The sequence below is a fragment of the Pogona vitticeps genome, chromosome 2 (assembly GCF_051106095.1).
Source record: "Pogona vitticeps strain Pit_001003342236 chromosome 2, PviZW2.1, whole genome shotgun sequence".
Lineage (NCBI taxonomy): Eukaryota > Metazoa > Chordata > Lepidosauria > Squamata > Agamidae > Pogona > Pogona vitticeps.
In genome coordinates this window covers 152,071,483-152,091,638 of record NC_135784.1, presented here as the reverse complement: position 1 = coordinate 152,091,638, position 20,156 = coordinate 152,071,483, and the positions used below count along the sequence as shown (strand labels likewise).

At 44.2% G+C, this 20,156-nt stretch overlaps 1 protein-coding gene across 1 annotated transcript; it reads left to right on the top strand.

The window, feature by feature from the left end:
- The first annotated feature begins 3,475 nt into the window (after window positions 1–3,475).
- ANKRD33 (ankyrin repeat domain 33) lies at window positions 3,476–19,296 on the top strand. Its single transcript, XM_020786081.3, has 4 exons — window positions 3,476–7,669; window positions 9,885–10,014; window positions 14,289–14,429; window positions 17,606–19,296. The coding sequence occupies exons 1-4, from the start codon at window positions 7,358–7,360 to the stop codon at window positions 18,373–18,375; spliced, it is 1,353 nt and encodes a 450-aa protein (XP_020641740.3). The 5' UTR covers window positions 3,476–7,357; the 3' UTR covers window positions 18,376–19,296.
- Window positions 19,297–20,156: the final 860 nt, after the last annotated feature.

Below are 20,156 nucleotides of genomic sequence, written 5' to 3'. Positions count from 1 at the left end.
TATTTATTTATTTATTTATTTATTTATTTATTTATTTATTTTATATCCCGCCTATCTGGTCGGGTCAGGACCACTCTAGGTGCTTTCCAAACCATTTTGAGTTTGATAGGCCTTGTAGGCATCCTTCAGTCTCGAAAGACTATGGTAACGTGCTCTGTATGGAGGACTTGGAACAGCGCCTAGTGTGGCTGAGGAGGCCAATTCGAGAGTGACAATCTCTTCCACACTGAAGACAAATCCAATCTGTCCCCTGTCCAGCTCCCTGGTTTTGCTGCTTTTGTGACTTCCTCTTTGCCTCGGCCTGCTGGACAAGGGTCTCTTCAAATTGGGAAAGGCCGTGATGCAACACCTGCCTCCAGGCTGAACGCTCAGATGTCAGAGTTTCCTATCTGTTGAGGTCCATTCCTAAGGCCTTCAGATTCCGCTTGCAGATATCCTTGTATCGCAGCTGTGGTCTCTCTCTGGGGCGATTTCCCTGCACTAATTCTCCATACAGGAGATCCTTTGGAATCCAACCATCAGCCATTCTCACGACGTGCCCAAGCCAACGTAGACATCGCTGTTTCAGTAATGTATGCATGCTGAAAATTCCAGCTCGTTCTAGGACTACTCTATTTGGAACTTTGTCCTGCCAGGTGATACCAAAAATCCGTCAGAGGCAACGCATATGGAAGGTGTTCAGCTTCCTCTCCTGCCGTGCACAAAGGGTCCAGGACTCACTGCAGTACAGGAGTGTGCTCAGGACATAGGCTCTATAGACCTGGATCATGGTATATGCTGTCAGCTTCTTATTGAGCCATACTCTCTTTGTGAGTCTAGAGAACATCGTAGCTGCTTTGCCAATGCGTTTATCCATCTCGACATCTAGAGAGAGGGTGTCAGAGATGGTTGAGCCAAGGTACACAAAGTCATGAACAACCTCCAATTCTTGTGTGGAGATGGTAATAGAGGGAGGTGAGTCCACACCCTGGCCCATGACTTTTGTTTTCTTCAGGCTGATTGTTAGTCCAAAGTCTTGGCAGGCCTTGCTGAAATGATTCATGAATTGTTGGAGGTCTTCAGCAGAGTGGGCAACAATGGCTGCATCATCTGCGAAGAGGAAGTCCCGCATGCATTTCAGTTGGACTTTGGTCTTTGCTTTCAATCTAGAGAGATTAAAGAGCTTTCCGTCTGATCTAGTCCGGAGATAGACACCTTCTGTTGCAGTTCCAAAGGAATGCTTCAGCATGAGAGCAAAAAAGATCCCAAAAAGGGTTGGTGCAAGGACACAGCCCTGTTTCACTCCGCTTCAGATGTCAAAGGGATCTGATGTTGAGCCATCAAAAACTACAGTGCCTTTCATTCCATCATAGAAGGACCTGATGATGTTAAGGAGACGAGGTGGACATCCAATCTTGGGAAGTACAGTGGTGCCCCACATAGCGACGATAATCCGTTCCGGATAAATCGTCGCTATCTGGAAACGCCGCTATACGGGGCAAAAAACCCCATAGGAACGCATTGAAACCCCTTCAATGCGTTCCTATGGGGGATAAACTCACCATTATGCGAAGATCTTCCATCCGGCCGCCATTTTCGCCACCTCGGTAAGCAAGGAATCGGTGCGAAAACGCTGCGGGTGGCCATTTTGTTGACCCGGCGGCCATTTTGGAACCACCGATCAGCTGTTTTAAAACATTGCAATGCGAAGATCGGTAAGCGAAATGTGTACCCATCATCGCAATGCGATGTTTTCCCTATTTAAACAATGTTATCGCTTTTGCGATCGCAAAATCCGCATCGCTATGCAGATTCGTCATTAAACGGGCCGCTCGTTATGTGAGGCACCACTGTATTTTGAAAAGGCCATCCCTGCTAACCAAGTCAAATGCTTTTGTAAGGTCTATGAAGGCCACTAAGAGTGGCTGTTCCCTGCATTTCTCCTGCAACTGTCGGAGGGAGAATACCATGTCAGTGGTGCATCTATTAGCTTGAAATCCACACTGTGATTCTGGATAGACCCTGTCTGCAAGCACCTGGAGCCTCTTCAGCACAACACGGGCAAGCAGCTTCCCAACAACGCTAAGAAGAGAGATGCCACGGTAGTTATTGCAGTCACCCCTGTCTCCTTTGTTCTTGTACAATGTGACGATGTTTGCATCCTTCATGTCCTGTGGTACTCCACCTTCCCTCTAGCAGAGACAAAAGACTTCATACAGTTCAGTGGTGATGATCTCCTTACAGCATTTCAGCACTTCAATGGGGATGTTGTCCCTTCCAGGTGCCTTGCCAGAGGCGAGGGAATCCAAGGCCGCTTTTATTTCTGCTAAAGTTGGTTCGCTGTCCAGCTCTTCCAAGACAGGCAGGCACTCAATGTTATGTAATGCTTCTAGCCTTACGCAGAAAATATCAACACTCTGAAAATGAGATACCAGAAACTGGATGGAAAGATACCAGAGGCTGGTGACCTGTTACAAATCAGCAGTTCTAACAGCCCAGTCCTACCTCTTTCTATGCAGAGGGAAGCCCCATAAGGCTGAGTGAGCCTTGAAAGTATAGCTCTTTTCAACCCAGTCTAGGCCATATATCTATATAACCACCTTGGGTCTTTTCAAGGAAAAAGGCAGGGTATTATGTATGTATGTATGTATGTATGTATGTATGTATGTATGGATGGATGGATGGATGGATGGATGGATGGATGGATGGATGGATGGATGGATGGATGGATGGATGGATGGATGGATGGATGGATGGATGGATGGATGGATGGATGGATGGATGGATGGATGGATGGATGGATGGATAGATAGATAGATAGATAGATAGATAGATAGATAGATAGATAGATAGATAGATAGATAGATAGATAGATAGATAGATAGATAGATAGATAGATAGATAGATAGATAGATAGATAGATAGGCCAGTCCAATCCGCATGCCTTTTGCTCAGGATACCCTTAGACCCTAAAAGACATAACAGCCCTGATTCCCAAGTAAGGAGATGTGCCTTTTCTCACAGACACTTGGTAGATGAAAATCAATTGTTATGATTAGTCCTGATTCTTGTGCCCAAGTTCAATTGCAAACATCTATGATTGATAACCAGCTAACAAAACAAGAGGGAGGGATGTTCTTTTTGAGGATGGGCAGCTGGACAGTTCCTGCTATTGGACAAGGCCAAGGAGCCTCCTGAGGTAGACAGATTCCAGGCGTCAAGAAGAGGCAGTACCTTTCACATTACTCAGTCGCTACTGTATTTTTACTGCCCGGTATGGGGAGAAGCACTGGAGGGGCTTCCTGACTTAGGTTCCAAAATAAATTGCCTGGCTTTGGGTACTGCGCAACTTGTCCAAAGAGGGCTGATTTTCTGCTTCAGGGAACACATTCAGTGTTGAGACCCACATCTGAAATCTATTTTTAACACTGTCAAGTTAGACATGGTATGTATGGGTGCTTCATGACCTCAGTTCCCGACACTGGTGGCAAGAGTGACAGGGTGTGTGAGAGGCAGCACAGTGACCGGGAGGGACTTTTCACCCAAGGCCAGAAAAGTCCCTCCCAGTCACTCAAACTACAGAGAGCATGTGAGGCTGTAAATAAAAATCCAACACAAAAAGCAGACCCTGCACTAAGGTCCAGATCTAAATTCCTTTGAAGCTGTTACTGGTCAGGGAGAGAAAAACTTAACAGGCTTCTGAACTCACCTAAGTTTTCTTCAAGGTTCAATTATACGTATTAATATTGTCAGTGTCATACAAAAGCTGCTGGATGCACAGCCTGCATCTTTTATTTCTAAGGGCCAGCCCATAACTTTTTTTGCTGCCTAGAGTGAATCAGCCTAGAGTGGCTCCCCAGTCCTTACACCACAAGTCAAGATGTATAGTTATCCAAAGCTTGTCATGTTATTTTGGTGTAGGAGACACTAAATCCTGCAAGCACATATCCTCCTCCCCCTGGCCCGCATTAAATACATACAGGAAATACCTAAGAAACTGCTGCTTTTTTATGACACTCTTATCAGCTTCCTATGCCAGCTGCTTCCCTCTGCTAAGGAGCACCGTGGTTATATTGCAGCCAAAACTCTGCTCATGGCCTGGGTTCAATCCGAGGTAACTGGCTTAAGGTTCACTCAGCCTTCCATCCTTCTGAGATTGGTAAACTGAGTACCCAGCTTGCTGGGGGTGGCAATGTGTAGTCTGCACAATTAAACTGCAAACTGACCAGAGAGTGCTTTAAGTGCTCTGCTCTGCTTAATGGTAGCACCAATCCTGGTGTTTCTAGACATTTTTGTCTGATGTACAAAATCCTTGATCTAGTAACTGGGGGAGTAAGGAGGAGAACATGGATTAGACATAACGGGATATGAGAAAAGAAGGAAAAGGAAGAATAAGAAAAGAAAGCTGAAATACTTGAGAGTTAAAGAACATTAAGCGAAAGGGTTCTGCAGCCTTCAAATGCTATCATGGAATACGTTCTCCTTGCTCTCACCCACCTGTTGCACCCTTTATGTACTTAAGAGCTTTATGTTTTACTCGTACCTTTGTCCTCACGACTGTTGGGTTTGTTAAACTCAAAGACAGTGGCAGGTAATCAGCAAGGTTCATAGCTGAGCAGGTATTTGACCCCATGTTTCTCCAGTCCTACATCTGACCCTCTGACGATTACGCCACATCATTCTCAGGTCCTTTGGCAGCTTTATCTGAAGCAAAATATATATCGGAGGATGCTATGACACTGGGAGTGACGAAATGGAGTAAAGGCTGGATACTCAGCCCTGGGCAGGTGGAGGTGAGAGAAGGCAAAAGAGCAATAGCTAGCACTTGGTGGCGAGTATATTTCTTAAATAAACCTGTCAGCTACTTTTTATGATACTGAAGAGATACAGCTAAGCAATTCTGGAGACTTACAACTATTGCTGCTGTGCTTTTGAGAGGGGCATATCCACAGTTGCACAAAAACATGTGTCACATGTACATTGGCCCTGTGCTAATGTACAAATGACTTGTGAAATTCTGGCCCCCCTCTCCGATTCCCAATAACCTGTGGGATCCAAATGAGAGATCATTGTAACCTCTGATGTGCTCAAGTTAAGTTGTTTCTTTATCAAGAGATTCATGGCTAGTCCCACTCTTCTCCAAGTGTGGCATGGCCTCTTCTTAGCTAGTAGGCATGGGATGAACTTTCTTCTGACACCTTGGGTGTTTGGGAGGCAGCCAGGAAGAGGGAGCATTCGTGCCTTACACTTTGCAGGCCTGCTAGACTGACCACTGCATAAAGTGTTGCAGAGTTCTGAATTCCTGGTTAAAAAAAATATTTTCTACAGACAGAAGTACAGAAATCCACAGAGGAGAATAGCTGCAAGTTCCCCAGAGCCCACCCCTTTCTCATTAACTGGCACTCAGAGTCTCAAGAACTCACTCTGAGACACTGGTAGGAGAAAGAATAAAAAATGTTTCTTTACTTAACAGTTGCTTGAAATTACAGACTGTGCATGCTGCTTTCTTTACTGCACAAATAACAGATCAAGAAAACACACACACACAAATACACAAGCAACCCAGCTGCCACAAACTGACAAAGAGAGAGATAGAACACTCAGCAGAAAGGCAGGGCTCTCTTTGAATTTCAAAAGCTGGAAGGAACAACTCGTTAGTGCCAGATAGACAGACAATTAGCCCAGCACAGAAAAGTCACGCCCAGTCGCTCAAATTACACACAGCATGCAAGGTTGTACAGTAACTAAAACTCCATCCTAAAGCTGTGTCCACCTGCACTTTCTTCTGATTGATGTTGAAAGTTTTCTGACAACCCATTTGAAAAAAAGATGAGGGCAGATAACAGCACAACCAGTTATTCTTAGCTGGATGTAGGTAAACATTGGAACAACTAACACACTTTCTCCTCTTGGATCAGGGAGATTTGCTTGTTGTTCAGACATCTGTCCCATAGCCCTGTCTCCTGCAACAAGGTTGTTGTCTTCCTGGTGAAGATTCAGGTCTAATTCCAATACCACAGCAGTCAGGGCTGGCTTTACTATTAGGTAAAGTGAGGTTGTTACCTCATGGATCAACATTTCAGTGAAAGGGCAACAAATAGTTAGTAACTGAATTTATCCTTATTGGGTTTTTACTGCCAGGGAAGGTGAGAAATGCTTCCAGGAAAGAACACAGCTGGCTTTAGATGCAACTTACCTCGGCTTTGGCTGGTGTACAAGCACATCCATTGCTTTGTCGCAAGTAACAAAATGCCTTATTTTGGCCCTGACACCAGTGTTTATTAGCACTAGAGGTATCAGACAGTAGGCAGAAAACGTAGCAGCACTCGAACTTGAAATGTAAGTATAAGTCTGGGCAAGACTGAGGACAAGCTTCACAACAGAATATTTCCACAGCAGCTGCTACAAAAGGCAAAGGGCCGATGTAAATTGCTCAAATACAGCACAGAAGGGTCAGTCCTAAGATAGAGTTAATGACTAGTTTGAGTATCAGAACCAAGACCATCCATGAAAAGCTGGAACAGGGTGCACGTCAAAAGAACCAAGGCCCTTGTGGTCCTCACCATCACCCACGTCTGCCTAAAATATCCTCTATAGTTCCTTTACCCTATATCCTATTCTCATGTCTATAGCAAAAGCTGAAAGAAATCAGTAATGTCGTTTAACATGTCCTTCAGAGACAATTGTAAGCTATTTCTGTCTCTTCATTAACAAGCTCACAGTAAGCTTTCATGCAACTTCTGTACCACGACTTCAGCAGATACTGAGCAGATTACCTAGTCCTGGAACAACTAACAAATATTAATAACAGCTTCTCAAATCCATAAAAAATATTTCGAAGAAAATCATACCAAGATAGCACCCATTGTGGTACAGTGGATAAAGAAATGGACCTGGATTCAAATCCCTGCTCACCCATGGAAACTCATGATGGGGGAACTGACAATATCACTCCAAAAATAATAATAATAATAATCTTAGAACTGCAGAGCTGGAAGGAACTCTATAGAAGTCCAAGCCCTGTCAAGGAGGCACCGTGAGGAATTGAACTCCCAACCTTTGGCTCTGCAACAAGAGATTGAAACCAGTGAGCTCCCCAGCAGTTCATAGGTCACATTGAAACCCCCCTTATGATCACTATAATTTGGTTGATGGCAGGTAACACGCATGCGCGCACACATATTGAGGTAGGCGGAGGGGAAGTAGTTGTTTTCTGTAGTGGTTCATGGTTGGCCGCAGTCAAGTCTTCTTCTTTGTTTTGCAGATGCCCAGCCTGGAGCTGAGAGCTTCTTAGAGCACAAAGTAAAAGCCATTTGCCACTGAAAAGATCATGGGCAGCCAAAAGAACAGCCGACGTGGCTTGCTGTGAACGGGCTGGATGACCGATGCCAGCAAGGAAGGGGACCGAAGTGCGTCACCCTCCCTAGACGAGTCAGATCCGGAGCTACATTATGAGGACGAGGATGAAAATGAAGAGAGTGAGAATGAAAGGGAGGAGTCAGACACCAGCAGCATCCTCTCTGATGACTCTGTCTATCCAGTTTATGAGCATGCTCCGTCTGCCAGTAACGACGGCTTGGAGCTCACTTTCTACCGGTGCTGTATCAAGAACGATGCGAGGCTAGTAAAGGAGAAACTTGAAAGTGGGGTGACGAGGGAGGAAGTCATGGAACTGGACATCAATGGACGGGTAATTGGACCTCCTGATTTTTCATACAAGAGCTAGTGATGAAATGGCCTTGGGATATAACAATAATAATTGCATGCCTTAAAATCCTTTCTAACTAATGGGGATGCTATCCAGGATTTTCTAGCTATAGAGAATCCAGAAGTGGTCTACCATTCCCTTCTTCTAGGGGTGCTGTGTCACACAAGTCACACAGCTTGGCTTCTCTTTAGGGAGGCACAGTGGTGGAAAAACTCCCCAGCCCTGGTTCCCAGCTGCTTCATCTCACTGAGCTATCCAGCCGGCTCAGATGGGATACAGCCACCAGTTAGAACAGAGGTACAGACCAATTGCGCTTTTCAAGTCCAAGAAACTACCTCTTTTATAGTTGTCTGTAATAGACTGAAATGGTAAATCATCCTAGCTACCCAGCATGTTCAACATCACGATAGATATGGAAATCAGTACAGAAATGGATTCAATAACAGTAGCAGTGCTCATAGAGGCTGCACCATCATCACTGAATTGGTTTGGTATATTGGTGGCTAACTAGATCAACTTCCTTGGGGGAGTTATGGCTGGATTCCACCCAAAGGGATGGATGGCAAGATAAAGAAAATCTGGGAGCATGAGTGAACCAGTCAGTAATATGAAGAAAGCCACTGGTCCATGCTCCAGTCCGTCTCCTTGATTCTAGCAATAGCTCAGCTTAATACATGAGAGAAAGGGGATGTTCTTCCTAGCCCTTCTCTCCTGAATGCTGCTGTTCCTCCTCTTTCCCACTCACAACTGAGATACCTTCTCCCAGGGCTAGAACCTAAATTCCTGTTCCCCCCAAAACATTACACACCAATCCATTAGTGGTGGCCAGTTTACATTTGAGCTTCCTGTCAACTTCCAGCTTTTGGCACTTCACTTCTGCCTTACCTACAGGGCTCCCTTTACTATTCTGTGCTAAATATTCCATCAGTTCAGAAGACACTGAGGTCCTAACCATAAGTTACAGGCAACCATCAGTAGAAAAAAGGAATTCCTTAAGATGGTTGTTGTGGGTTTTTCGGATTCTTTGGCCGTGTTCTGAAGGTTGTTCTTCTTGACCGTGTTGTTCTTTGGCCGTGTTCTTCCTTGAGAACATGGCCAAAGAACCTGAAAAACCCACAGCAACCATCAGATCCTGGCCGTGAAAGCCTTTGAGAATACATTGAATTCCTTAAGAGCTGGCTGTGTGATGGCCACAGCAGAAACTTTTCTTATCTCACCTGATTTGCAAATTAGCTGGCTTGTTTGTTTGCTTCTTTGTTTGCTTGTTTTTATTGGTCTTCAAATCATAAACATGTTCTTCCTTTCCAAGTGGTTTCTTGTACAGGGAAGCAATATGTAAAACACTAACATGATTTCATCTCTAATGACCATTAGCTCCAACATATAGTTTAGACCCAAAACAGAGCTATTCTAGTCCAAATATTAGCTTTGATGAGGAACTGTTGCCTTATAACAGGACACAGAGCTGCCTTCCAGGTAAAACCCTACATATTTTACATGCACATATAGTGTGCCACCTAGTCAGTTTCAACTTATGGAAAGAGATTCTTTCAAGAGTTTTCTAGGTAGACAGTACTCAGAACGTATTTACTATTCCCTTCTTCTGGGGGCTCCCTGGGACTGTGAAGCTTGCTCAAGGCTACACAGACTGCCTCTACCCACAGGAGACACCGTGTGGAATTGAACCCCCAAGCTCTGGCTCTGCAGTCAGATACTTTAACCACTGAGCTATCCAGCCACCTGGTTCTTAATCATAGCCATGTAATTTTGACTTGTTTCCTATCCTTGGACAGCAATATAATATCATTATACTGGCATTTAGGGCCAGCCATGCTATTAAGAAGATAGAGTGTCTATCATACAACCTGTCGTGGGCCCCCTAAACTCAGAAAGGGTGGAGGATGCTATTATGCCACCAATGTAAAGGTGAAGTTCATTTACCAGCACTACCAGCTTCTGTAAATAGACTGGGGGGGTGGTGGTGGAGTTAGTGCTGAAAGTTTCATCCCTTCATCTTAGACAACCAAAAAGTCATGGGCTGACCCTACTAGTATGTTCCTTTGTGCAACATACAGGACTACAGTATAGGACTAGACTACATGAAGGAGTGGATGGGTAGTAATAAGCCAATTTATGGGGAAAGACTATCACTTGCCCAAGTGGCTAAATCTTAAATCTGTTTCTTTTTCCTATGCAGAATGGTCTGTTGGTGGCATGTTTCAAGGGCTTTGTAGACATTGTCACCGTTCTCAGCAAATGCCCCTACCTAGATGTCAATCATCAAGATAATGATGGAAACACAGCACTCATGATAGCAGCTCAGGCAGGTAGGAAATATTTTGCTTTCCATCAATGGGCAGTGGGGGTTTTCAGGAGTACTTGGAAGATTCAAATGAAACTTGACATCTGACAAGAATTTAAAAGTGCCAAATGAAATAATGACTTGTCATTGGGGTGTGCAAGTGACCTGTAGAACTTAGTGGTACAGATTATAAGAATGAAGAATATCCATTCATCTAGAGGTAAGACTAGATAAATCTTTATGTTCTAAAAGATGACAGTGACATAAATGGAGTTTAGCTACTCCAAAAGACTCTTAATATATGTATCACCATTCGCTATGATTCTTCTGAAACCTCCCGATCAATACATTCCAGTCCTGCAAATTAGAGCTCTTCCAAATGGCATGTTGTTTCACCTTCTTCTTTATTACTTGGTGACAGAAGGTCACGGGATTTATCAGAACTCGTGTCCTGTTAACTGTTTAGTGTTAAAGTGTTTCTGGCGCTATTCTTGCAGCTTGAACTCATGTGCTCCCAGCAACTTCCCACTTGCCTGTATCCAGGACACTTCCACTGTTGTTGATCACAGTTGATATGTGCTTCTGACGCTTGTTGACTAGTATCGTAGCACTAATGCTTGGAAGGTGCCACTATGCCAAATTATGTACAAAAAAAAATCCCTACACCTTGATTTGGGGAGGGACAAAGAAGTGCAAGAACTAAAGAGAGGGAGTACAAAGCAATACGAGAACAATGTTGTTTGGATTCAGGAACATTTCTGATAAGATCAGAACACAGGCTGGTCACTAAGGCAAAATAAATGCTGTATCTGGAAGACCCTTTAGTTAATTTAGAAGGTAAGCTTATTGGTTACATTTATGCCAATATCGCCAAGGTTTAAGATGACTTGAATAATCTCTGCTTATTATTTCAAATCATTGGAATTGCAGGAATAATATGAGATGCAGAGAAGTGGTAGAAATGTAGAAGAAAATCACATAAGGTGGCCTACTTTACCACAAAAATATACTCTGTTTGAAGGCATCCTCTATTTAACTGTATTGTCCAAGTATCTTTCCCAAGAGTAAATTACAAATGTAAAGAATTGTAAGAAGTGACCGCAGAGAGCTAGCACTTAAGACAGCAAACGCTACAGGCACACAGGCCACCAGAATCTATTTCAGTCCCGGTAATTATGTCTGAATTAATTTCTGAAACATAAATTAGCACAACATTCTATGTAAATATATACAAATTTTGGTCCTCTTTTGGCAATGCCCAAATATCAGAAGGTTGAGTTCCAAAACCTTTCTCTTCATACATTTTCTAGATAAATACAGTGGTGCCTCGCTTAATGATTTTAATTGGTTTCAAAAAAAACATTGCTATGTGAAAACATCGTTAAGCGAAACACCATTTCCCATAAAGATGCATTGAAAACCGGATAATCTGTTCCAATTGGAACGGATTACCATCCTCAAGCGAAAATCCCCATAGGAAAAAACGTAAAGCGAAACCCATTGAAATGCATTGAAGCCTATTTCAATGGGGAAAAAAATTCACAAAAAATTCAAAAAGACTCAGAACAAAGCCAAATTAAGTTAACGAAGGTTTTATTAGGTGCACTAACGATTCCAAGCATTTTAAACATTTTTAAACATTTTAGAATATTTTAAAAATAACAAAAACGGGGCTGTAAAAAAAACGTTAAGTGAAACAAGGGGACCTAAAACTGTCATCGTTAAGTGAAGCATGGTCCCAAAATCATTGAGCGAAAATCGCCCATAGGGAAAATCATTAAGTGAAGCACAAAATCGCTCTGAAAAAGCCAACGTTAAGTGAATTTTTCGTTGTACGAAGCAATTGTTAAGTGAGGCACCACTGTATCTTTAAGCACACACACAGAATATGAAGTGTAAATGTGTCATACAGCTACTTTTTGGCTACTGGTGAGGAGCAGATAACATATATAACACATTGCAGTTTTTAAAGAGATACCCTGTTTCCCTGAAAATAAGCCCTAACCTGAAAATAAGCCCTAGTATGATTTTTCAGGATGCTCGTAATATAAGCCCTACCCCCAAAATAAGCCCCAGTTAAGTGAAACACCACCCTCCACCATTGTGCAGCATTGTGCAGCAACCAAAAGATGACACAACTGTAAAAGAAAACACCCCCTGAAAATAAGCCCTAATGCATTTCTGCAGCAAAAAATTAATATGAGACCCTGTCTTATTTTGGGGGAAACACAGTACTGTACTAGGCTAAAGCTAAACTAAGTAACTTCACTCTCAGTTTTATATCCATCATTCCCTTTGTAGGCTCTTCAAGGGATGCTCCATTCAGGCGTTGAACTGCCTTGAACCTTCTTAAAGCAGAGAGTAACTTCTTTAAAAGTAACTTCTCTCTCCCTCCGTTCTCGTCAGCTGAAACCATTCTTAGTGAGCCGCAGCCTTAGAGATTCTTTTCTCACAGCAATAAGGGCAGATGGTTTGGCTTCTCAATGAATGGAAACTTTCTGTCCTCTCTTCTGGCCTGTTCATCCCAGATCCATTAAAAATGGAGACAGAAGAAAAGTGAGGTGTTTGAATTAGCAGCATTCCCTACCCAAGGGCAGCCTTACCTGGTTTTTTATCTGAAGTACAGCAACAGTGAATGTGTGTATCAGTTATACACAGTTAGACACCATCAGAGGTTCCTGTCAAAAATGGAATGCTAGAGTAGCAATATTTCCCATACAAAGGGTCATAAATCATAGAATAATTTCTTTAGAAGAGAAGAGAAGGTGGGTGTCAGGATCCCAAGGTGGCCCCTGGTTGTTTCACCAAACAAAGAGATCACACTATGTGCCCCTCAGCTGCTCCTTTGCTCCCAAGTAGCCCTAAACTCTATAAAGTGGAGAGGAAAAAATGCCCCATTTGGAGCAGCTTATTGTTGAAGTTTTACTGCCAAGGATGGGGAGAGATGCTTGTGAGGTATGTTGGGGGGGGGGAAGGTTGCCCCCTGTACCAAAATAACTTTGCAGGCTTTGGGCAATGTAAATATTGGCGTGAGTAGGAAGGGATACCTCTTGCTGGTCTGCCCCAGGCATCAAACAATCAGTGGTCAAAATCTTATTGGTGTGGACCCATTGAATCAATGGAGATTTTGAGTCAACTCTTCCATAAGCTCTATTGATTCAAACGGGTTTTCTCTGTGGCTTATTTTAGTATAGTAAGTTGCAGCTAGTGCAACTACACTTCTAATAGTGTAGGTCCATTTGAATCCATAAAATTTGCAAACTCATCAAATCCCCACTGGTTCAGTGGGAGTACTCTAGTGCGATTTACTATGCTAAGCAACTGGATTTTGGCCAATGAGTAGCCCAGATTAGGAAAGAGATCTCTAAAATCCAGAACTGGGTTAGTAGCAAAAGTCATATACCGTAGGTATACTTATGCAAGTATTTTAAGTGACACATCAGATCCTTTCAGCTAGTATCACTCATTCAAAAGGAATTGGACACAGGCCTAATAAACAAAAAGTCTCTCTAAATACTGTATAGCTAACAAAAGTGCAATATTCATGCCCTTGAAGAAGGCTGTTGAGGCTAAGCCAAAACAGGCTTTTAATTTGGAATAAAGTGCACAGTATAACTTTTACATCTTGGGATCAGAGTCTCTTCTTGCCTTGGTGGATGTACCAGTTCCTTTTTGTTATTGTTTCAGTCAGAATCTGAACCACACTGTATTGTCACAGCAAAGACCAAATCTGATAACATACTGAACTCAATATATTAGATGCATCAATGAATTCAGGTTTTTTTTGGCATTCCCAACCTTCAGATATGTTATAGTTCACACTTTTTTTTCCTTTCTATTTACGTATCTGTTTCCTGTTATCATGTGTCATTAAGCTACTTGAAACTTATGGCAACCTCATGAATTAGTGATGTTCAAAAGGGCTTACTCGGTTTAATGCTCTATAATTTGGTTGCATGCACTGTGATTTGATAGATTTCCGAAGAGCTATACCCAAAATTTTGGCAGAAAAAAAAAATTCAATTCAAGACTGTGACATTCCTCCCTCATGCATTCCACATACCTATGAAATCTTATCAAGCAGGGTGAAGGCCCTTTCAGAATCGTAGGAGAGGTGATAATGGAAGCTTCAAAGGGAAGGAGGAATCGGTATACTATAGCACCCTACCAAGCAGTGGAATAATGGGGGTTATAATCCACCATATGTAGACTTTTACTAGGCTGTTGGGGCACATGCCTATATTTGAAGAAAGCGCTGTGATCCTAATGCTGTTTTCACTTCTTTCTCTTGCCGCGAAGGGCACATCACTATTGTGAACTATCTTCTGAACTACTACCCAGGATTAGAGCTCGAAATGAGAGACTTCAGGGGTCTGACTGCGCTCATGAAGGCAGCAGTACAAGGAAGAAACGACTGTGTCACAGCCTTGCTTCTGGCAGGTATACTGTTCTGCTTTTGCCAGTTCAGGATTTAATCATGTTTAGAATGTCTCCTGCTAACTCTTCCAAAGGCAAATCAGGTGTTGATGTTACTAGCCGAACCGGTTATAGTTTTGGACGAGGAGATCCAGATTTAAGGTCTCATTCTGCCATGAAATTGCCTGGGCTATCTTGGCCCCATCATGCTCTTTCAGCCTGAGGTAGCTTAGGAGATACGAAATGCGTCCAGAGAAGAATGGCAAAAACAATAAAGGGGCAGGAAACCAAACTGTACGAGGAACAAGTGAAGGAGGGGGGTGGGTATGTTCAGCTTGGAGAACATTGGGATGTCATACGATAGTCACCTTCATCTAGCTGAAGAGCTGTCACATCAATGATGGAGCAAGCATATCTACTGCTACTCCAGAGGAAAGGACCAGAACCAACGGGATTCAAAGGGCATTTCAATTGATTATTAGGAAGAACTTCTTTATAGCAAACAATCTGCCTCAAATGAGTGGTGGCTTCTCCTTTTTTGGAGGTTTTTAAACAGAGGTTGGATGGCCACTTGTGAGGGTTGCTCCAGCAGTGGTTTTCTAGCATCAGTGAGGACTTGGTGAAGAGGCGCCTTAAGTTCCTTTTCAAGTCTACAACTCTGTCATTCTGGGACGTTTTGAGGATAAAGCAGGGGGAAGGAGTGCCAGGTATGCTATCTTGAAAAGGCAGGATATATGGGAAGCAAACAAATAAATAATCTAGGTAGGTCTGGAGCCAGCAGGGGGAATGGTAGAGCAACTGTGAAGAATCAGTTTTTTCCCCCAAATGGAGCCCATCAATGTCAAGAGATGCTGAGGTGACCTATTTCCTACTAAGAGCAGAACCACCAAAGAAACCAAGGCATTAAGAAAGCTGTGCTTCATCTTCTCCTGGTGCTCCTAGCTACGGCAAAATGGGAGACAGGCCCCAGAAGTAGCAGTGTATGACTTTCTCCTGCTCCTTTGAGTGGGAGATGCAGGCATGCTCTCAGGCACATGTTCAAGACAAGTCTCCCATTCTCCAGAGTGAGGAACAGCACCAGAGGTAGATGTGTGGACCTATTCCATACTCCCAGGAACCAGCAAGGCCTAAAGGATGAGGACTTTACATCCCACTGCTTCTTAAGCATATCTCCCATCAGAAACAATTGTTGTTTGAGGGTGTCTAGGGTGATTTCGTATTTGTCATGGAAGCAGTACTGGAGAGGAAGTGAAGAAGCAATTATTGGGACACTTCTCCAAACCCATCTACATAAAGGGTGCTAAGAGTAGATCAAAAGAATCTGATCATAACAAAACTCTTCCTTCTAGAGCAGCCACAATGGGGGAATGTGGTGTTATAACTAATGGGGAGAAAGAATGGGGCTACACAGACAAACTGCTGCTTGAGAACTCACAGAACCTGTGGTGAGCCCAAAAACCATGCCTGCATTCACTGAAATACAAAGCAAGGACTCATCCATACCTGAGTTTAGAGACGATCCCAAGATGATCAAAGGGTTCTTCCTTCGTTTTTTGTCAACATTGCATAACTCACATTGTTTGTCACAACACCTGACAAGTCCTAGTACTGTTTGGACTGAATCCCTGGACTCAAATATCTGACAACAAAGCTAACAACAGGAATCAAGGTTCCCTGTCTTTATTTAACTCCATACAGTACATGTTTTTTTATTTGTTTCTACTGACATCTGCTGGCAACTTTGGAGCAGAACAGTCCTTAAGTCTCTCTATCATCACCACCACATCCAGCAGCTGCTACACTGTCAACCAGAAGAAACCAACAGGCCAAATTACACATGACACTAAATATGGAAGTGCATATTGAGTGGAGTGGGAGAGCTGATCAGGATCAAGACCACTTCTGGGTAGACTTTAAGCTCTTCTTTGCCACGTGAAAATCACATGTTGCACAAAAGTGATTATCAGCACAGAGGGAATCCTTCTGCTGACACCACATTAGGAAGGCTTAAGGAGCTGCTGCGTTCCAGCCATCAAAACTCAGCTGTCTCCAGGGGTGACTGCTGACAGCTTCCAGCAACATGGTCAACAGCCCTGTTGGGTAGGATTTAAAAAAAATCAACTCAGCTGCAGAGCCCCAGAGCAGGGATGGTTGCTCTGTGACATCATTCCCTCGCCTATGGGCCAGTATAATGAAGAAAGTGCCACCTTCCAGGATTCTGAACCCATTAGGAATTGACTAGATGGGCTGCAAAACTGAAACAATGGAGGTAGCCATGGCTCTGTGACTCAAACCTCACCATGCTCAGTTTCCTTTGCCTCTCAAACCTGAACGCAAGTACTCATCATTTATAACCAGAACAGTTGTAACTCATGGGTGTGGGTGGACACGGGGGGGGGGCGGGTTGGGCAGGGAGGAGTTCGGGTTCACCCTTCTGTGGATATGCTCTCCTTCATGTCTTAGTAATGCCTATGTGACAGGCAGCTCTCTTTCCTCTGTCCCTTCTTACTTTTTTTTAACAACTTGAAGCTGCTGTACCATTTAGAGCTCTGGAAGTCCCTGTCTAGAGTTCTCTCTGTTACACTTCTTCCCCATCTTTTGTGCAGTAAGTGCAAGGTGGTGGCAATGGCTCTCGACTTCTCAGCTTCAAAACAACCACCAATCCGTTAAAGACAGCCCTTTTAAAAAAGCAATGGTAGGTCAGGCAGAGTTTATGTTTGTGTGATAGAGAGAGCATGACTGACCCAATGTTGTCCAAAAAATTTTCAGGGCTTACTGGGGACTTGAACCTGGAACTTGAGCACATTACCCACCACAGCATGTAGGTGCTGCAATCTTTTGAGTTCCTGCTGATTGTGGCACACCGGAATTGCCACTGATTTTTAAACTGTAAAATTGAAATGAAGGGAAGATAAAATCTTGCTACCCTCAAATGCCCCTTCCTCTCCATCCTCCCTTCCCTAAAACAGCACAAACTGATTCACCCTAAGAATCTGCCAGCTGCTTTGGCCATGTTTTGATGTCCTTCCAAAATGCTGCTGTCAACCCAACCACCATTGGGCAAATTTCAAAATGAGGTTAAAAAAAAAGAACCTGGGCTTATTAAGGGCGAACCAGGCTGTCACATCTGTGGCTGCTATTTTTAAACCAAATGAATGGCATACAAGGCTGGGCTTTGAATAACTTGATGTTTCTCTTAGGAGCTGACCTGACTGCTGTGGACCCAGTAAAAGGAAAGACCGCACGAGAATGGGCAGCCCTGACAGGGCGCTTTGAGACCATCGTCCGGATCCGGACCCTCCTGGAGCGCCCGCGCGCTGAACAGTTCTCGACCAAGTACTTGCCCGAATGGCCCGCTTTGCCTGAACTGGTGGCCCAAACATTAGGTGCCTCCAGAGTCCAACGCATCTCCACCAAAATCTGCTCCACCTTCACCATCAATTTCCCACATGACCCAGAACCAGACGGTGTGATGGATCACATGGTGCGCATGACCACCTGCTTGGCCAGTCCATTTGTGACCACTGCTTGCCAAACAGTCTGTCCTGACAGCCCTCCGGAAGTGGGCAAGCCGAGACTCTCGGTGCCAGAGATCCTCAATGAATATACACCGGATTCTGATGCCAAATCCATGGCCAGTGCCTCCTCCTGCAACAGCCAGCTCATGACACCGACCCGGGTTCTGGTGCCATACCAGCCGCCCAGCACCCTCGTGAAGTTTCTCTCCCTTCCACTGCGTATGCGCCGCAACAGCGTCTTCCCCGCAGGAATCCCTAAAATTGAACTGACCAAGTCACCTCACCAGTCGGCGCCCAAGGAGAAGCCGCGGCGCTCCAAGGACAAGAACAAGAACACGCTAGAGCTGCCTCAGTGGCGGTACAAGCAGCTCAAGGAAGAGAAAAAGAAGGCGGCGGAAGAGGCTGGGAAAGGGAAGAAGAGCAAAGGGAAAGGGAAAGGGAAGAAGTCTTGACATTTGGGCATGCGGGGAAACAGTGGGGGTGCCGTGGGAAGAAGCAATGGCACTGAAGTCAACATCTGGCCCAAAGATATATAAGATATTCTTCTTATTATTATTATTACCCTATATAATTCTTCTTCAGCTCTTGATCGGGGGGGGGGGAGCAGAAACAACTGTATGGGATGTTAAATCCTAAAACGGGAAACAGGTCCCTCATGGTTCAGGAAGAGGAAACACAAACAGAGAAGTGGCTGAGGGGAGGGAGAAGTGTTTAACTCGAAAAAGAGAAAAATTACTTTTTTGAAGGACAGTTCCCAGAATCCTCTAGCCAGCAGGGGCCCAAAGTAACTCTTCCATGCTCTGGTTACCATCCCCCATACCAAACTCTCCTAATTCTGTCTGATAGTGGAAGCTAAGCAGGGTCGGAAGGGAGACCACTCAGGCTAGGAAAGCATCCTGCCTGGGGAGGTGCTGCCAGTCAGAATCAGCAGTCAGAGTCAGCTAGAAGGACACAGGATAGAAGGCATTCCTTGTGGTCCTGACCTCTTCCCTGCCTGCAGCTTTTCTGTTCTGAATGTGTCACTTTGCCAACTTCGTGCCCTACAGCTTCCAAATAGGAGTATGCCCTCATAAATGTGTTCTAAGCCTTGGCGACAGGATCAGCCAATGGGAGATGGAAAATGACAAGGTGGAAAAGAGCTAAAGTCCTGTCTTTAACTTCTCAGCTCCAGATCCCTCCCTCCCAGTGTGGTGTGATCTAAAACAGAGTCAGAACACAATCTCTTGCACTCGGAGCTTGGCAATAATGTGCTGATCCATTAGCATTTAATTCAACATTTCCACACAAAATCAAGGGAAAGGGTATCAATTCATCTAGTGCTTTAAAAAATATGCTATCACATGTTCTATTCATTAAAATGGTTATTTGAGCTACATCTGTGGGTCCACACTCTGCCTTCCTCATCAAGAATGAGGACACCCATACGCTTCTCCATGGAAATTAACAGTATTCAAGTCAATCCTACATTTGGCATTTTGGATGTTTATGAACTACAACTCCCAGAAGCCCAATGCCTAGCCGATGAATGGGCAGAACTTTACCAACAAGATCAGGACTTCCATAGTTGGGAACAGAAGTTGGTCCTTATGAGCTGTATAGCCTAGGGGGCAGCAAGGCTGTGGGAAGCAGTGCAGCCTTTTGATAAGACCACACTTTTAGCCTGAGCTGTCAAGATTCTCTGTAAGCTATGTGCGTGCACACATTCGTGGAACTCCACCTCCCGCTGTGCAGCTTTCTTCCTCCTCTGCGCAACAATCGCATTCAGCCCCTTTGGTTCCGGTCGCAACAGAACCCTGCACGTGGGGGGGTGGGGCGGAGTCGCATGCACACATAGGGTTGAAGTCACGTGCAAGAAAGGCGGAGCGCTGAAAATTAGAGGGCATGTTGCCATTGTGTTCTGCTGAAGTGCATTAGAAAGTATCAAGCTAATTTTTTCCGTGTAAGTGGAGCTTCCTATGCTAGTAGGAAGATGAGATCCTGAGCGAGGGCACATATCCTCAACCTTACTAAGCCTTACTGGACGACCATCTGTCAGATCTGCTTCGACCTGGATTCCTGCCTTGAGCAGAGAGTTGGACTCAGTGGCTCTGTTCTGTTTATAGGCCCCTTCCAACTCCAGTAATCTGTATTTCTATGAACCACCATCCGTGGCTACTCTTGTGCTATGGGATCTGGGAGAATGGAGAGTGCCAGATTGGGGACAGCAATTTTGCAATCACAAAAAATAGCATTT